This window comes from Callorhinus ursinus, unplaced genomic scaffold (genome assembly GCF_003265705.2).
Source record: "Callorhinus ursinus isolate GAN/ISIS: 27379988/994484 unplaced genomic scaffold, GSC_fseal_2.0 scaffold21, whole genome shotgun sequence".
In the NCBI taxonomy this organism is placed as follows: domain Eukaryota; kingdom Metazoa; phylum Chordata; class Mammalia; order Carnivora; family Otariidae; genus Callorhinus; species Callorhinus ursinus.
The window spans coordinates 6,021,289-6,035,788 of NW_027397083.1; the positions used below are offsets into that span (position 1 = coordinate 6,021,289).

Here is a 14,500-nt window from a genome sequence, read left to right on the forward strand (position 1 = left end):
TACATTTTATTTTAAAGATTTTTAAAATTGGAGAGAGGGAGAGCATGAGCAGGGGGAGGGGCAGAGGGAGAGGGAGAAGCAGACTCCTCGCTGAGCGGGAAGCCCAATTCGGGGCTCGATCCCAGGACCCTGGGATCACGACCTGAGCCGAAGGCAGATGCTTAACCGACTGAGCCACCCAGGCGCCCCAGGCAGCCTACATTTTAAAATAGATGAAAACAGACCCATTGAGGACTTGAGAGCTTACGCTTGAAGGGTGGGGAAGAGCTTGCCTGAGGAGCCTTGAGGGTGGGTGATCAGAATCCTAATTCCTCCAGAGCCCAGATGAAGCCAGGATTGGATGCTCTCCACCAGGAAGAGCAGGAGAGCGTGTCGGAGTCGGGAACTTTGAAGAATTCAGAGCACTGGCCCGTCTTCTCTCTGTTGTCATTCCTCATTCCTTTTCCCCACCCCAGAAGCCAAGCACTGGCCCCACAGAAAGCTATCAGGAATTGTTTCGTCAGCCAGTATTGACCAGAGGCGAGGGCGTGCAGGAGAGGGGGATGCCAGATTGATTGGACGTCGTCCCCATGATGCTGAACATGTCCACTCCCACCCGTGATGTGATGGTCCTCGGGCCCTGTGGAGCTCAGCGTCCCATTTCTAGAAGCTGAATCTCTCCCTGCCTTTCCATGTGGTGCCGGCTTTGGTCTGGTTTCGATCTGGTTTTGAAGTTGAAGGCTGAGGTCCTCTGAAAGCGGAGAGCTCTTGGTGCCAGGCAGGCCCCTTCTGGCACCGACCCTGCTGCGGTCCTCCGTGTGGCGCCCTCGGAAGCCGCGTGGGCCCTGTGTGCGTGTTGGTCTTGCTTCACGCATTGCTCACGGCCTGGTCGATCTGTTCCTGACTTAGACGTGCCAGGGGAATTGTTCACCATTTGCGCGAACCCCGCAACAAGCCATTTTGAAAGTTCAGTAGTCCTTCAAGTATCTACTCTCTCAATTTGATCTGAAAATCAAAATTTTTACAGTTCCAATTTGCCTCAAGTGGAGTCTGCTACAGCTGTTGGACCCTCTAATTCTTGTAGTATGTTTGACTGACGACGGTCTTCCAGATGTTTAGCTCCTGTGCAAGGGGGCAGAATGAGCAATCTCTGTGGGTTTAGGAACTTCTGAACTAAGGCTACGCTCATTCATTCATTCCACAAGCATTTACTGGACCTGCACTGAGGTCACGTCCACGACCCCTGACCTCACCCCCCTCCAACATCTCCGGACTCATTTCTCTCCCATTGATCTCCAGCCGTGGACACCTGGGGAGCAGGGATGAGACTCTGGGAGAGGTGGAGCTGGAGGTGGGCTGAGCTCGGAAACAGGACGCCTGGACCACACAGGCTGTGACAGTTTCCCTTCCTGAAAGCTCACCAGGGGCTGGGCCCTGGGCCAAGTACTTTCCCCGCTTTATTTCATTTCGTGCAAGTCACTCTAGGAAAGAGGAACTATGATCACTGTCACGGTAAAGATGTGGAAACTGCGAAGTCATTTGTCCGGGGTCAAATAACTATTACAGGGCACCTCAGGTGTGACACCAAAGCCCATGCCTTGCCCACTGGGTGGTGACAGTCCCTTACAGTGTCATCCCAGGACCACAGGTGTCACCCTGGCATGGCCACCACGCCTTGGCCCCCAGCTAGGGAACTTTCGGTTTGCATTCACAGCATAGGTGACAGGTGGGAAAGATGTGATCTGGAAAACGGGACCCTAGTGTGGGTGGCAGTGACAGCCTTTCCTCTCTTAACAGGTGTGGTGGAGGATGTGTGTGTCATGGAGGCCTGGAACCCGGAGAAGGCCGCCAGTTGGAATCAAGCCCCCAAACTTCACTACCGCGTGGACTATGACCAGCAGAAGGCAGAACTGTTTGTGACTCGTCTGGAAGGTATTACTTTTATTTGACTTCCACGGGCTTCCATGTGCCCGTCTCCCCTGGAGGGGCTGTGGCTGGAGGGAGCACTCTGTAACCAACAGACCCTGAAATGTGTGGGGCTCCCCCCTCCTCTCCTATAACATCCGAAGTGGAGGATCCTGGTTGGCAAACATCTTGGCTCCAAGTGGTGATTCAGGGGCCAGGCTCCTTCCATCAGGGGCCCCCCAATCCTCTCAGGCTTCCTTGTCATCTTTATCTAGCAGGTGGGAAGAGAGGGAGAGAGCGCAACTGTCCCTTAAAAGCCATGACCTGCACAGAACATGTATCGGTCCTGCTCGCTCCTGGAACTCAGTCACATGGCCACTGACTGCCAAGGAGCCTGGGAAGTGTGGCTCAGCGGGTGCTCAGCAGAAAGGGGAAAGGGGGTTTTGGTGAATAGCTAGCTATCTCTGCTGCAGGCGCCTTTGACATTGAATGGAGCTTTGTGCTAGATATGGAGGGTGTTCTGAATGGACAGCAAAGTTTCTGTAATCCGAGAACCGGGCAGTCTTTCCAAGGGGGTCAGGATGTCCCTGGTCTCTACCCCAACAATTCACTTTAACATCAGCAAACAAAGCTGAGACTTTGCAAAGGACTTGGGGGCTAACAATGGGCATTCTATGGCTCCTGGGAGTTGGGAGCTGTGAGCAGGAGAAATTAGACTTTTGTATTAAATTTCATATTTTTAGGGGGTGTTTTTCCTTTTTATTCTCTTTCAAGATTTTTTTAGCCTTTTCATATAGTTTATTACATTTGGTCTTCACAATAGTCCCATTTAACAGATTAGGTAACTGAGGTCTAGCAACCTCAGGTGACTTGTCTGAGATCACTCCAGCTATTGGTGCTAGAGCCAGGACTAAACCCAGTTCCCCTGGAGCACAGTGGAGAGTTCTAGCAGGATACATGGCCTCAGTCCTTCACCTTCTCTTCCTGGGAAAGATCAGCTCCCCTTTCTCAGATGATCATTGAGCAGCCAGCCATAAAAGCACCAGGGCTACAAGTTTCTGGAATAAGTCCACCTTGGGAAGCATTAAAAACGCCCAAGTTTGGAATAAGAAAACAACAGAGGTAGGGGCCAAGCGATGCACGTCACAAATGGTTGTGTGGTAAGTATTTAAAGTACAGAACAAACGAGTACAGGATCAGAGCACAAAAGGCATCAGCCGTTCGTTCGTGGGCCCTGGCATCTTGGGGACACATCAGGGTCATGAGGCGGGGAGGGCTCCGGGACGCACCCCGTCCCGTCCCTGTTCTCAGGGGACAAGCGGGCGCTGTCATGGGCCACCTCAGGGGAGCTCCAGTTTCTAAGGCGATTCCACAAAGCCACGGTGGTCAGCCCTGGGGCTCTCGGACACCTGGGGTCATGACCATGAAGCTGGACGCGGCCGCTGCGAGCGGGCCCTTGCCGCTCGCCTCCCCTTGTCCTTGCCACGTCCCACGTCTGTGTTGCTGTCTCCTTGGCTGCAGCTGTGACCAGTGACCACGACGGAGGCTGTGACTGCTACGTCCAAGGCAGCGTGGCCAACAGGACCGGCACGGTGGAGGCCCAGACGGCCCTGAAGAAGCGGCGGCGGCACACCACCTGGGAGGAAGGCCTGGCGCTCCCCCTGGCGGAGGAGGAGCTCCCCACAGCCACGCTGCTGCTGACCCTGCGGACCTGCGACCGCTTCTCCCGCCACAGCGTGCTTGGGGAGCTCCGCCTGGGCCTGGACGGGGGGTCTGTGCCTCTGGGGGCCGCCCAGTGGGGTGAGCTGAAGACTTCCGTTAAGGTAGGGTAAGCTCTTTCCAGGGAAGCTGAAACCCGTTGGTGGAGCTTGGGGTGGCGGGACTGGGTGGGACTGGGCATTCCTCACGGGCTGGGCAGCGAGGGGTCGGAGAGGTCAAGGCCGTAGGACGGTGTGTGGCTATTCAGGCCCTCGGGTCAAGGCCTCATCCAAGGGCCTGCCACAGGGGAGCCTAGAGGGAGCCTTCTGGGGGACCAGTCTCAACCAGCTGATCAGTGCCTTCTGGGGAGACTGCATAGCCTACAAACCCCCAAGTATTTACTACCTGGCCCTTTACGGAAAATGTTTGCCGGCTCCTGTGCTCAAGTAATAAAAATACCACAAAGGGCATTCATTTTTGAGTACTTATGATCTATCAGTTGCTGTGCTTAGAACTTTACTTCGGTCCTTTCCCAGAGCAGCCAGGCAGACACGACACTGTGACTGTCTACAGACGTGGGGATGGCGGCTTCGAGTGGTGGGATAACCCACCCAGGGTCACCCAGCTGGGACACCGCCAACTCGGCCTTGCGGCCAGGTTGGTCCTAAGTCCGGTGCTGTCCCCTCGCCACCGTGCCATGTGTCTACGAGGCGCCCTCGGCCGGGACCTTTCCTGCCGGACGCTTTCACTCCCCACCTGCCCCCCGTTTGGCTATCATCTCTTCCTCGTCTTATTTTTCTTTCTTTCCCAGGCTCTGAAACTTGATAAAAATTGACAGCCACTCTCAGCTGGAGCCCGGCTGTTCTGCAGCAGGCTCCCTAATGAGTGTGTGATTTGGAATCACAGGGGAGGATCGAGGCTTGTGGTTCATTCAACTGGTAAACCAGCTTTCTCTGGAGGGGGAGGAACTCCCCCAGGGCTTCGGAGACTTCTAGCTGGAAGTCTCAGTCAGACCTGCTGTCCCTTCCCCTAGCAGAGCAAAATGCATCCTCTCATCCCTGAATACCTTGCCGGATTTCCAGGGTGTGCCAGGCCCCGGGCCAGGATTTGGGGACACAGTGGTAATTAAGACTAAACTCTGTCCTCAGGGCACGTGCCTTCTCCTTAGCATCACAGGTACCGTGTGCCTCAAAGATACCCCCCCCCAACAGGTGAGCAATGTCAGGGGCAGCGAGCAGGCCAACCTAGGAGCTGGTGCCCTGAGGCAGGTCGGGGGGGGGGTGGTCCCTGGCCCCAGCTGGGGGGTGTGGCTGAGGTGAACAAGTTGGGTGGAGTGTTCTGTGGCCGCAGCCCCGAAGCTTCTCTCCTCTAGGCCAGAATGGGTTAACACAGGGGCCATCCGTGCCCCAGTTCTCACCGGAAGATGCTCAGGCAAACACTGGCGTGTGCGTCACCGTGGATCATAGAGCACCCCACTCCAAGGGCATCTTGGATGATTCATTGAGAGCCCAAGAGAAAGTTGGGGGGCAGGGTGAGGGTGAAGAGTTATTTTTGCAGACAGGTACTTGAAGCAGCAGAGCTGAGGAGGCAGAGGCTGCTAAAATTATCGGGCTGGTACAGCCAGTGGGGCTCCCCCGGGGCTCTTGGCACCCCTACACAAAGGTGACGAGCCCTTCATAGGCTGACGGGCCCAGGTTCCTCTTGCCTGGCTTTGGGGGAGCAGGACGCTGAATCATTCTGTGGCTACAGCCCAGGCCAACCGTGGACCTCCAAGAAGTGATCTAGAATCAGGAGGCTGGGGCCCATCCCTCTGGGTGCCTGGACAGGTCCCTGGGCCTAGTTCCTTCACCGGGAAAGCTCCGGGTAAGGACTTGGGCTGCCATATCAGACCAAACCTCCATTCAAGGGTCAGCTTTGCTACTTCCCTTCCTTTGGCTATGTGACCTGAGGCAGCTAAGTGCCCTCTCCAGCGTCAAGGTATTATGCTTAAAATGAGAACAAGATTAGTACTGCTAGGGTTGTTGTCAAGATTCAGTAGGAGGTCTCACCCTACTTTCTCACAAATATTTATTGTGTGTCAACTGTATGCTGTGTGCTGGGGAATGGCTTTGTGGGGCTTCCAGCCTAATGGGATCGATAATGCAATTGCACCTAGCACATAGTAAGTGTTTAATTAGTCTTCGCTGCTATGATTCATGTCCTTGCCAAAGTCCCTGGTAGCGCCCAAATCATTTTGTCACGTGACTAGTTACTTAGGGCCAGTTGAATCACTGGGGTCATGTTGAAGACATTCCCCGCCCCGGAGAAAAGGGGTGACCCGGGCAGAGGGCTGACCAGCCTCATCTGGCCTCACTCCCAAAGCCCAGACTGGCTCTTATTCATCCAGAAACAATATACCCACTTAATCATTACCTCGAAAAGTGCTGCTTCTCCTTCCTTGATGACGATGGTGATCCTCAAAGCGCTTCATGTGGACCAGGCCCTTTGGGTGGTTGTATTATTATTCCCATTTTACAGATGAGTCCCTGGAGGTGTGGGAAGTGAAGTCACATGCCGGAGCACACACAGCGCCTGAATGGCAGGATCGGAGCTCAGACCCGGATGGTCCGGTGCTAGGGTCTACACCCTTAGCACCACCTTGGGACTGTGACATCTGCCTCCTCCTGGGGTCAGGGCGGCTCTTTGGGTCATTTTTGTCCCTCGGGGGATATGTTGAAACTCTAAACAAATGCTTGTCGGAATTTCAGTGGAGATGCTCTGGAAAGCCACCGAAGGAGGTGAGGCATGCTGAGGCTTGGCAGAGGCACCCGCACCTCCTGCAGATCATACTTGTTGCCAGTAGCCTCTGGTGCCCTTTCTATCATTGCGTGCCCAGCTTTTTTGTTGACACAGTTGGCCATTCTGTTGACCAAGCAAGGCCCCGCTCAGCATCTGTACATCACATTATTGACTCTCAGCCCTACAGGGGCTGGAAGGAATTGTCTTCTCAAACAGAGTAATGAATCACACCTCCCCGCGGCTCCCAGCGCCTGACCGATTGATGCAGTGGTTCCCAAACTGTGTCCCCTAGAACCCCAGTGTTCTATAAAGATACCCCAAGAACGTGTTGGGGGTGCTGGTGGAGGGTGAGAAGGGGTCCTGGCCCTCTGCCCCTGCCACATCCTAAGTGGCGTCTCTTCAATCTGTTTTATATGTCGGGTTTGAATATATGATATTCGGGAAATCACATTTTGTGGCAGATGAGAAACTCTTATTGAAGCGCACGCTACCTATAATTCCTCTGTGTCCTCCCTTCAGCAAGAAAGCAGCGTTGGTGGGTAAATGGTTTCTAGGATGCCTGACAAGTCCAGTGTGACCCCAGCCTCAGCATTAGCCGATGGGTCAGAAGCCACCCCTAAGTGAAGCCCCCCTCCTTCACCCTCTTTTCTGTTTCAGGAGCCCTCTGCAGGAACTGGAGAGGTCCTTCTGTCTATCAGCTACCTCCCGGCTGCCAACCGCCTCCTGGTCGTGCTCATTAAGGCCAAGAACCTCCACTCTAACCAGTCCAAGGCGCTCCTAGGGAAGGGTGAGTGAGAACACACTCCCTTCTTTAAATTCATTTCCGTATACTCCTGGGCCAATCCCTTCCTCGGGCCCGGGTATGAGCTACTTGCAGCTCCTGACCTTGCAGATCCACATGGCAGAGAGCCGGTCTCACCCGTGGGTCAGAGGAAGCCAGGAATTGGACTGTAGCCACGAAGGGCGGTATCTGGAGGAAACTAAGCCCGCCCCCCACACCGGGCTGGACTCACCTCACCGGCGGGTATCAGGAAGGCCGGGCCGTCCTCCTGTCTTAGCTCGCCATTGCTGTGTGCCCCACACCCAACCCCAGTCTCTTCTGTCTTCTCAGTCTTTGTCAACCTGCCACCCCCACACCAGCTGAGTGTGGGCACTGGCAGAAGGTGTGTGGGTGCATGGGCTGAGGCGGCCTGAAGCTTCGGGCGTCTGTGCCCCATATATCCAAGTAAGCATCTCTTCAGCATTCTGGAAGCCTCAGTTTTTCCTTCTGGATACCCCGGCACAGACAGACCCCCTGAGTCCTGGGGACCAAACAGGCTCTCTTGTCAGAGCAGGAGCACAGCACTGGCTAGCAGTATGATGCCTGGACCCAATGCCAAGTGCTCAGAGCAGGATATAAATAACCAGGTATTTATAGCAGGATACAAAGAAAGAATTACCACCGCGTTCAGAATCTCTGAGCAAACAATTTTGGGCAAATGAAATCAGATGGGCTTGTCTTGCCGACAGATCCCCCAGCCGAAGGCCAGCATTCAGTGCTTTTCCTCGTCCCCTCCAGACAATTCTTTGCCTCCTGCTCTTTTTAAAAAGCTCCTGTCAGGACAATTACGACACAACACTTTGTCTCCCAACTCTATCTGCTGAAATAAACTAGCCGCCCGGGGGGTGATAATTATGGCCATAAATACCGAAGGAACAATTATTCTTACATTAGCTTTGGGAACCTTGACTAATGAAAACATAATCCGACTCCTGAGCCTGGTGATGTTCCATGCAAGCTTGTCCTGTGACCCGTGCCGCTATCGTTGGGTGGGGGTCGGGGGTGGGGGTGGGAGGCAGCTCTATTGGCCCAGCACCCATGGGGGTCCATGCAGTCTGCCCTCACCCTCCACATGAACTGGGGTGCACCAGTAAAATTTATAAAACAACAGAGGAAAAGAACTCAACCAACCAGAAGGAGACCTTCTATCTTAATAATCAACAAAAATGCTCAGAGGGAAAACCAAGGGGACGAAGACATGGGGATGGCTTCATTTTGCTGGTCTGAGTTGAAGATCAAGCTGTAGTACATCTGAGCCATTATCCGGGACCTGGGTTGATGTCGGACATGAAGACACTTGGAAGGGCTCATGGCAGGGAGTGGTTCCAGCTTGATCCAGTCATGGGCTCCCCATGGGCTCCCCATGACCACCTTGATGTACTGTACTATTGCGGGTTTTCCACACTATGGCCTAAGTTCTAGGGAGGCGGGAACTTTTACTGTACCCCCATGTCTGGCGCCTCACGGTGGGCATTTACTAATTGTTGAGTGGAACGCGTGGCCCCGTGAGAGGGAGGCACAGTGAGGATTGGGGGGTGTGGAAAGAGGGAGTCTCTGTGCAAATCTTCAGCCGGAGACCCTGTCTCTCCAACCCTAAGAGGGAGCATCACCCTGGGCCCACCACACCCCACAGGCTCACCCTTCCATCTCTCTCCTCCCGCCAGATGTCTCTGTCAAGGTGACCTTAAAGCACCAGGCGCAGAAGCTGAAGAAGAAGCAGACAAAACGGGCCAAGCACAAGATCAACCCCGTATGGAACGAGATGATCATGTTCGAGCTGCCTGATGAGCTGCTGCAGGCCTCCAGCGTGGAGCTGGAGGTGCTGGGCCAGGATGAGGCGGGGCAGAGCTGTGCGCTTGGCCACTGCAGCCTGGGCCTGCATGCCTCAGGCTCCGAGCGCAGCCACTGGGAAGAGATGCTCAAGAACCCTCGCCGGCAGATCGCCATGTGGCACCAGCTGCACCTGTAGGCGGCCACCCGGGCTCCTCCCTTTTCGGGCCCCGCCCCGCCCCGCCCCTCCAGCCCTGCTGTCCTCGGCGATGTCCTCTTTGTGCCCCATCCTCATTCTGACACCCAGGAGATAGATGTGTTTGCAAAGGCCTGGACCCCTTCCCTCTCCTAGTGCACTCTTATTTCCAAAACACGAGCAGGGCAGGGCAGTGTGTGGAAACAGGACATTTGGGTCACGCCGAGGAATGCATTGTGCTCCTCCGTGCTATTGAAGAGACACTTGTCAAATACAGCCCCTGTGCCGGTTCGGCAGGTGGGGTCAGGCCCAGTGCAGAGAACGCTTAATGTGGGGAAGAACGTGTGCCGAGAATGCGGCTCTTTAAAAACAAGCAGTTCGAAAATGATGGAGGAAATAAAGTATCCTGGATCAACTCACAGAGTTAGGGATTGGGATGGGTAGGATGACATCTTAGCCGGCATCACATCGTGCCCCTGACCCACGGCAGTCACCCAGCGGTTCTCGAACCCTAGTGTGTGAAGACTCACCAGCAGATTCCCCGGGCCCACCTGTTGACATTCCAAATCAACATTCCTGGCCACGACCCAGGCACCTGCATTTCTACCAAGCACTGTGTGGTTTTGATGCAGAGGTTGGAGCACCGCACTGGGAAAAATTTCTTCTACCGCATTCCAGACAGCTTTTCCCAGTCCTTGTCGGGACTCCCAATACCCTGGGGCAGCCCGCTCCGAGGCTGGACATCTCAATTGTCAGTGTGAAATTTGGGAGGCCTCTCTGGGTCTTTTTTTTTTTTTTTTTAATTTATTTAATTATTTTAATTCTTAATGTTTTCATTTGTGCTCTTCAGATCCTGTTCTTGGACTGAATTTTGTGCTTTTTATTGAAGAACTCTGTTGTTTTATCTCAAAATCAGTTTATGTTATCCTCGGGGAGATCTTCCTTAACAAGGTGTACGTAGGATTCCCCTGTTTGTCACGAGGCGCTTGTAGTCACACCCACCAGCATCACCAAAGTGACCCTCTGAGACAGATCCATCTTTCTCAGCGTTCCAGCCATTGCAGGAGGAATTCAGTGGAGGCACATACCGATTTAGTCTATTACATCTGGCTGCGTCGAAGTGGCCGAAGAAGGGGACTTGAAATAGGAAAGAGTCTTGTGTGAATGTGTCTCCCTTCCTCAATTTTCAGGGCCTACCACCTTCATCAGTAAGTAACCAGCAGCTAGGCTTCAAATTCCTACCTTCTTATTCCAAACAGCGGTCCGTATGGTCAATTAGATGCTGAGTCTTGCTGCGTGGGTATAATATTTGCCCAGGAACCAGGATTCCCGGGTTATTCTCTGTTATTGACCATCTGTAAAATGGGGCCAGTGACATGGCAGCTGTGTCTCTGTGAATGATGTGGTAGATGAAATAGTGCTCAAAAACCGTAGGCACTCTCTGGCTAAAAACGAACCGCAGCCACCTGCAGGTCATCTTTAAGCGTCAAGATGGCAGCTGATGGTGACTGGAAGGGGCCAGAACAATCCCAGGCACTTCCAGAACCAAGGATTCTGCATTTGGGCTCCTTGCTACTGACACCCACCTCTGGGCTTTCAAATATCACCCAGTCCTGTGATCTACAAGGGAACCCCTAGGTGAGGTGGGTTAACGGCCACGATTCATGCCTGCAACATGGCAGGCCATTCTTGGCCTCTCCCTGAGAATCGGAGCAGGGGCCTCATCACCTTTGGTCATGACTTTCCGTTTCTGTGCAGAAGTAGAAAAGCATCTGAAGAAAGAGAAAAAATATCGAATCCCTGTTTAATTGGGAAGTCTTTCAGATAACTGAAGATCTTGCTCATTAAGGCTGCACCTCCTGCCAAGTTTGTTTGTTTGTTTGTTTTTAGGTAAATCATTTGTTAGTGATTTCCTATAACATGTTGCTGAGGCTCCCCTCACGCTCTAGCCTCTTGGTTTTGGTTGGCACGGCCACAAGAAAACAAAACATTTCCAATATGGGCTGACCGGTACTCTCCTCTTGGTAACATCGGCTACTCCAATGTAGAAAAGTCTGGATTCTAGACTTAGCATCAGGAAACACAGGTTCTACTTCCTTATAAACCTATGCACCTGCCTCACAGTTATACTGAAGGATGTTTGAGGTAGGCTGGGGAACCTCTGATGTCAAGAAATAGCAGCCCTGCCTATGGTCATTCCATCACGAGGCATCCGTTTCTTTGTATCGCAAGGGTTTTGTTCTCCAGAATCCAAGCTCAAGGTTGTCCCTGATAGGAGTCAGATGCCACCACAGAACATCTCAGTGTTGAGCACCATTTCACTTAGCACGCCTGCCCAGGAATGAGGGAGGTCTTGCACGGGATTTTGTCTGTTGTGTTCACTGGTGTGTTCCAAGAACCTAGAATAAAGCTAGCTCGTGGGCCCTCAATAAATATCTGTTGAATGAATTGATGAGTGAAGGATAGATAGGGGACTGGACAGAAAAAGAGACCATAAGTGGCATAAAAATCACTCTGCCCTGACTTCTCAATGGTAAAAGCATCAGCCACCTCAGCAGTCGGCCTAAACGTTCCCAGGTGAGTACTCGCATCACCTAATGACCACTCATATATCTCCATACAAATGTAACAAACGATAGAAGAGAATATAATTGCTACGGGTTTCCACCAAAACTCCGTCTTGGTGAATTTTAAATTGCCCGGAGACCTCAGACCACCAAATCAACAAACTTCAGTAATCTTCCCATCTGGGTGCCTTGTACCAGACACATGTGCGATTTACAACCAACTTAGAGTGATTGAGTCTGTGTGAAATCAACTGATCGTTTTTGAAAGGCACCCCTTGTACTTGGCCAGGGAGCGTTTTCTAAGAAGGGCATGGAGCGAGGTGAAAATAAAGGGAGAACCCATCGTAGACCCAGCTGGGGACCCCAAGGCGACCTGGTCCTTTCCTAGATAACAGTGATGGGGATAGAGAACTGGGAGTCCACCCTCATTAATCTGTGACTCTACTTCTCACATCAAATCCGAGTGTGTCTGCCGAGTGCTCATCAGTCAAGACCTTGCACGTGTCTGTCCATTTCACTTTGAGATATGATCCTTGGCGTGGGTTGAGTGACCCATCACTCCAAATGACGCTATGTAGAGACGGTAAGATGAAAGAGAAACTCTCCAGGGCCAGTTCCTTTGGGATGTAAAGGAGTCTTGAGGGGCGGTAGCTGCAGCCTAAGCCAAATCAAGGCGAGGACCCCCAAAAGAGATACCTAGTCCTTGTGATTTGTTTCTGCCGCCTGTGTTTCCTGTTGTCAGTGCTAAGTGTGTATTTGTTTTGCAATCATGAACTGAAGCACAAAAAGACGCATGAGACATTGTAGTCATATGTCTGGTGTCACACTTGGGAGCAAAAACCTTTCCGTGGTAAATAAATCATTTCCGACTGGGTCAGGTGCCCCGTGTTTTCTTTTTCCTTTTCACTTAATATTTGAGACACATCAAATGCACAAACAATAATTTGATAAACATTCATAAGCCACTACCACGTTTTATAAAACTTGATGAATGCCATCAAAGTCCCCTCGGTTTCACTCAGGAGAGTGCCATGTTTCTCCCCGCCCCAAACGTGTCTTCACCCCTTCCCTCCATGTATGCATAAGCTCTGAGCAGCATAAGAGTATCTTTGTGTTTTAAACTTTATTTAAATTACATCCCACTATTTGGGTTCCACATTAAAATTCTGAGCTTCACCCATGCAGACATATTTAGCTCTAACCCGTTTGTTTATTTATTTATTAACTTATGTATTTGTTTGCTGCTGTATAATATTCAATTGTATGGAGAGGCCACCATCCCGTTCTCTTATTGATGTACATTTAGACATTTCTTTGTTTTTTCCATTACAAGACTGCTAGGAACATTCTCGTGCATGTCCCCTTGTTCCCGTGTACAAATTTCTCTAAGGTATGTCCCTAGGAGTGAGTAGAATTGCTGAATGGTAAAGTGCTCTTTATGCATACACGTGCATGTGTGTGTGTGTGCGTGTGTGTGTACTCACGCCCCTGGTGGCTTTGCTTGAGCACCAAATCCAAGGTATACGCGAGTAGGGATGCAGGCAACGGGCATGGCCTCTTGGGGCTCTGACTTCATTCTTGAGAAAAAAATTAGGTAGGAACTAGAGACTTCTTTCTCTAACATCCCCAAAAGAAATACTCCTATCACTGGAAGGTCAGTGCATCAGCCAATGGTTCTCCTGCCCTCCAGAAGGTGGGTAGGGACAAGGGGACTCCTGGAGGCCTGTCACCCTAGATCCTCCTGGTGGCTGCTGCAGCCCTGGCCTCTGGAGGCAGAGGCCCTGGCATCAGGCAAAAGGCAGGGCCTGAATTTTATAGTCAGTAGGGAATTAGCCAGGGCTGATTAAAACTAAAGTTCTTGTAATGGAGAAAAAAATCCATGAAGAAAGCCTTGAGATGCCTTTGCTTCCCAAATGCATGCAATTCCTTATTTTATATTATACACATATTTATTATATTGTAAGGACAGCCAGGATCTTTAGTTTCATAATGAAGTAGAAGTAGGTCCTGTCCCACAGAGAGCTGAGTATACAGACTGTTTCACAGGTACCTATGAATATGGCCCACCAGAGCCTAAAACTAATATCTGAGAGTCTGGAAGAGAGGAGACGAGTTCATTAATCACAGTATATGGGGCTTTCCACTGAACTGCCTTAAATAATAAGCTCTGCCCCTGCGTATAAAATTGACTCAAGTCTAGGGCACTGCAGGCAGGAGCCAAGAACCTACAACCCAATGTGGCTATGTCACTTCATGGCCTTGGGCAAGTCACTTGCGTTTGGGCTTCAGTGTCCCTATCTGTGAAATGAATTTGGACCAAATGATCACTCACTTTAAGGTTTTAGGATTCTTTGACCTAGACTGGCAACAATGTACTTTTCACACATAGTTGCAGTCTCCTGCCTGGAGCATAAAACAAACTAAACCCACCTACTTGTGTACCTGCCCTCTCCGTCCCATGCCTGGTAGGTCCCCCTAGCATCTTCTGACAGTCACCCACTTCTTGAGGCAATATATAATGTCACCTGAGGCTCTGAGTCAGCCTCTCTCATGTACTTCACTGCTAATGGAACTGGTGGTAATTTTCCATCCAAGAGTTCCTATTTTTTTTTTTTTTTTTTTACCACCAGTTGGAAGCACCACCATTCCAGAAGCTCAGAACCCTAGCATCTGTTCTGTCTCCCTTCCAGGGCAGACACCCGGCAAGGCTAGAGCCACAGGATGTGCTGTGGATAGATTTAGGCGGTTGGGCATTTTCTTGGTGCGGGTGTTGAAGAACTGCCCCCC

The 14,500-nt window shown here is 51.7% G+C and overlaps 1 protein-coding gene and 1 long non-coding RNA gene across 3 annotated transcripts in view; one reads left to right on the plus strand and one right to left on the minus strand.

The window, feature by feature from the left end:
- The window catches only part of SYT13 (synaptotagmin 13), a 43,889-nt gene extending 31,308 nt beyond the window's left edge, over positions 1-12,581 (plus strand). For both annotated transcript variants that reach the window (XM_025879420.2, XM_073904711.1), the window contains exons 3-6: positions 1,777-1,911; positions 3,406-3,707; positions 7,018-7,147; positions 8,845-12,581. In XM_025879420.2, the coding sequence (XP_025735205.1) occupies positions 1,777-1,911; positions 3,406-3,707; positions 7,018-7,147; positions 8,845-9,149 (872 nt within the window). In that variant the 3' untranslated portion in view covers positions 9,150-12,581. The remainder of the gene's footprint in view (positions 1-1,776; positions 1,912-3,405; positions 3,708-7,017; positions 7,148-8,844) is intronic.
- On the minus strand, positions 57-7,857 carry LOC141374719 (uncharacterized). The gene is made up of 3 exons (XR_012381821.1): positions 7,374-7,857; positions 5,995-6,153; positions 57-1,101 (listed from the first exon to the last, which is right to left on the minus strand). It is a non-coding gene; the product is annotated as an uncharacterized lncRNA (long non-coding RNA).
- Positions 12,582-14,500: the final 1,919 nt, after the last annotated feature.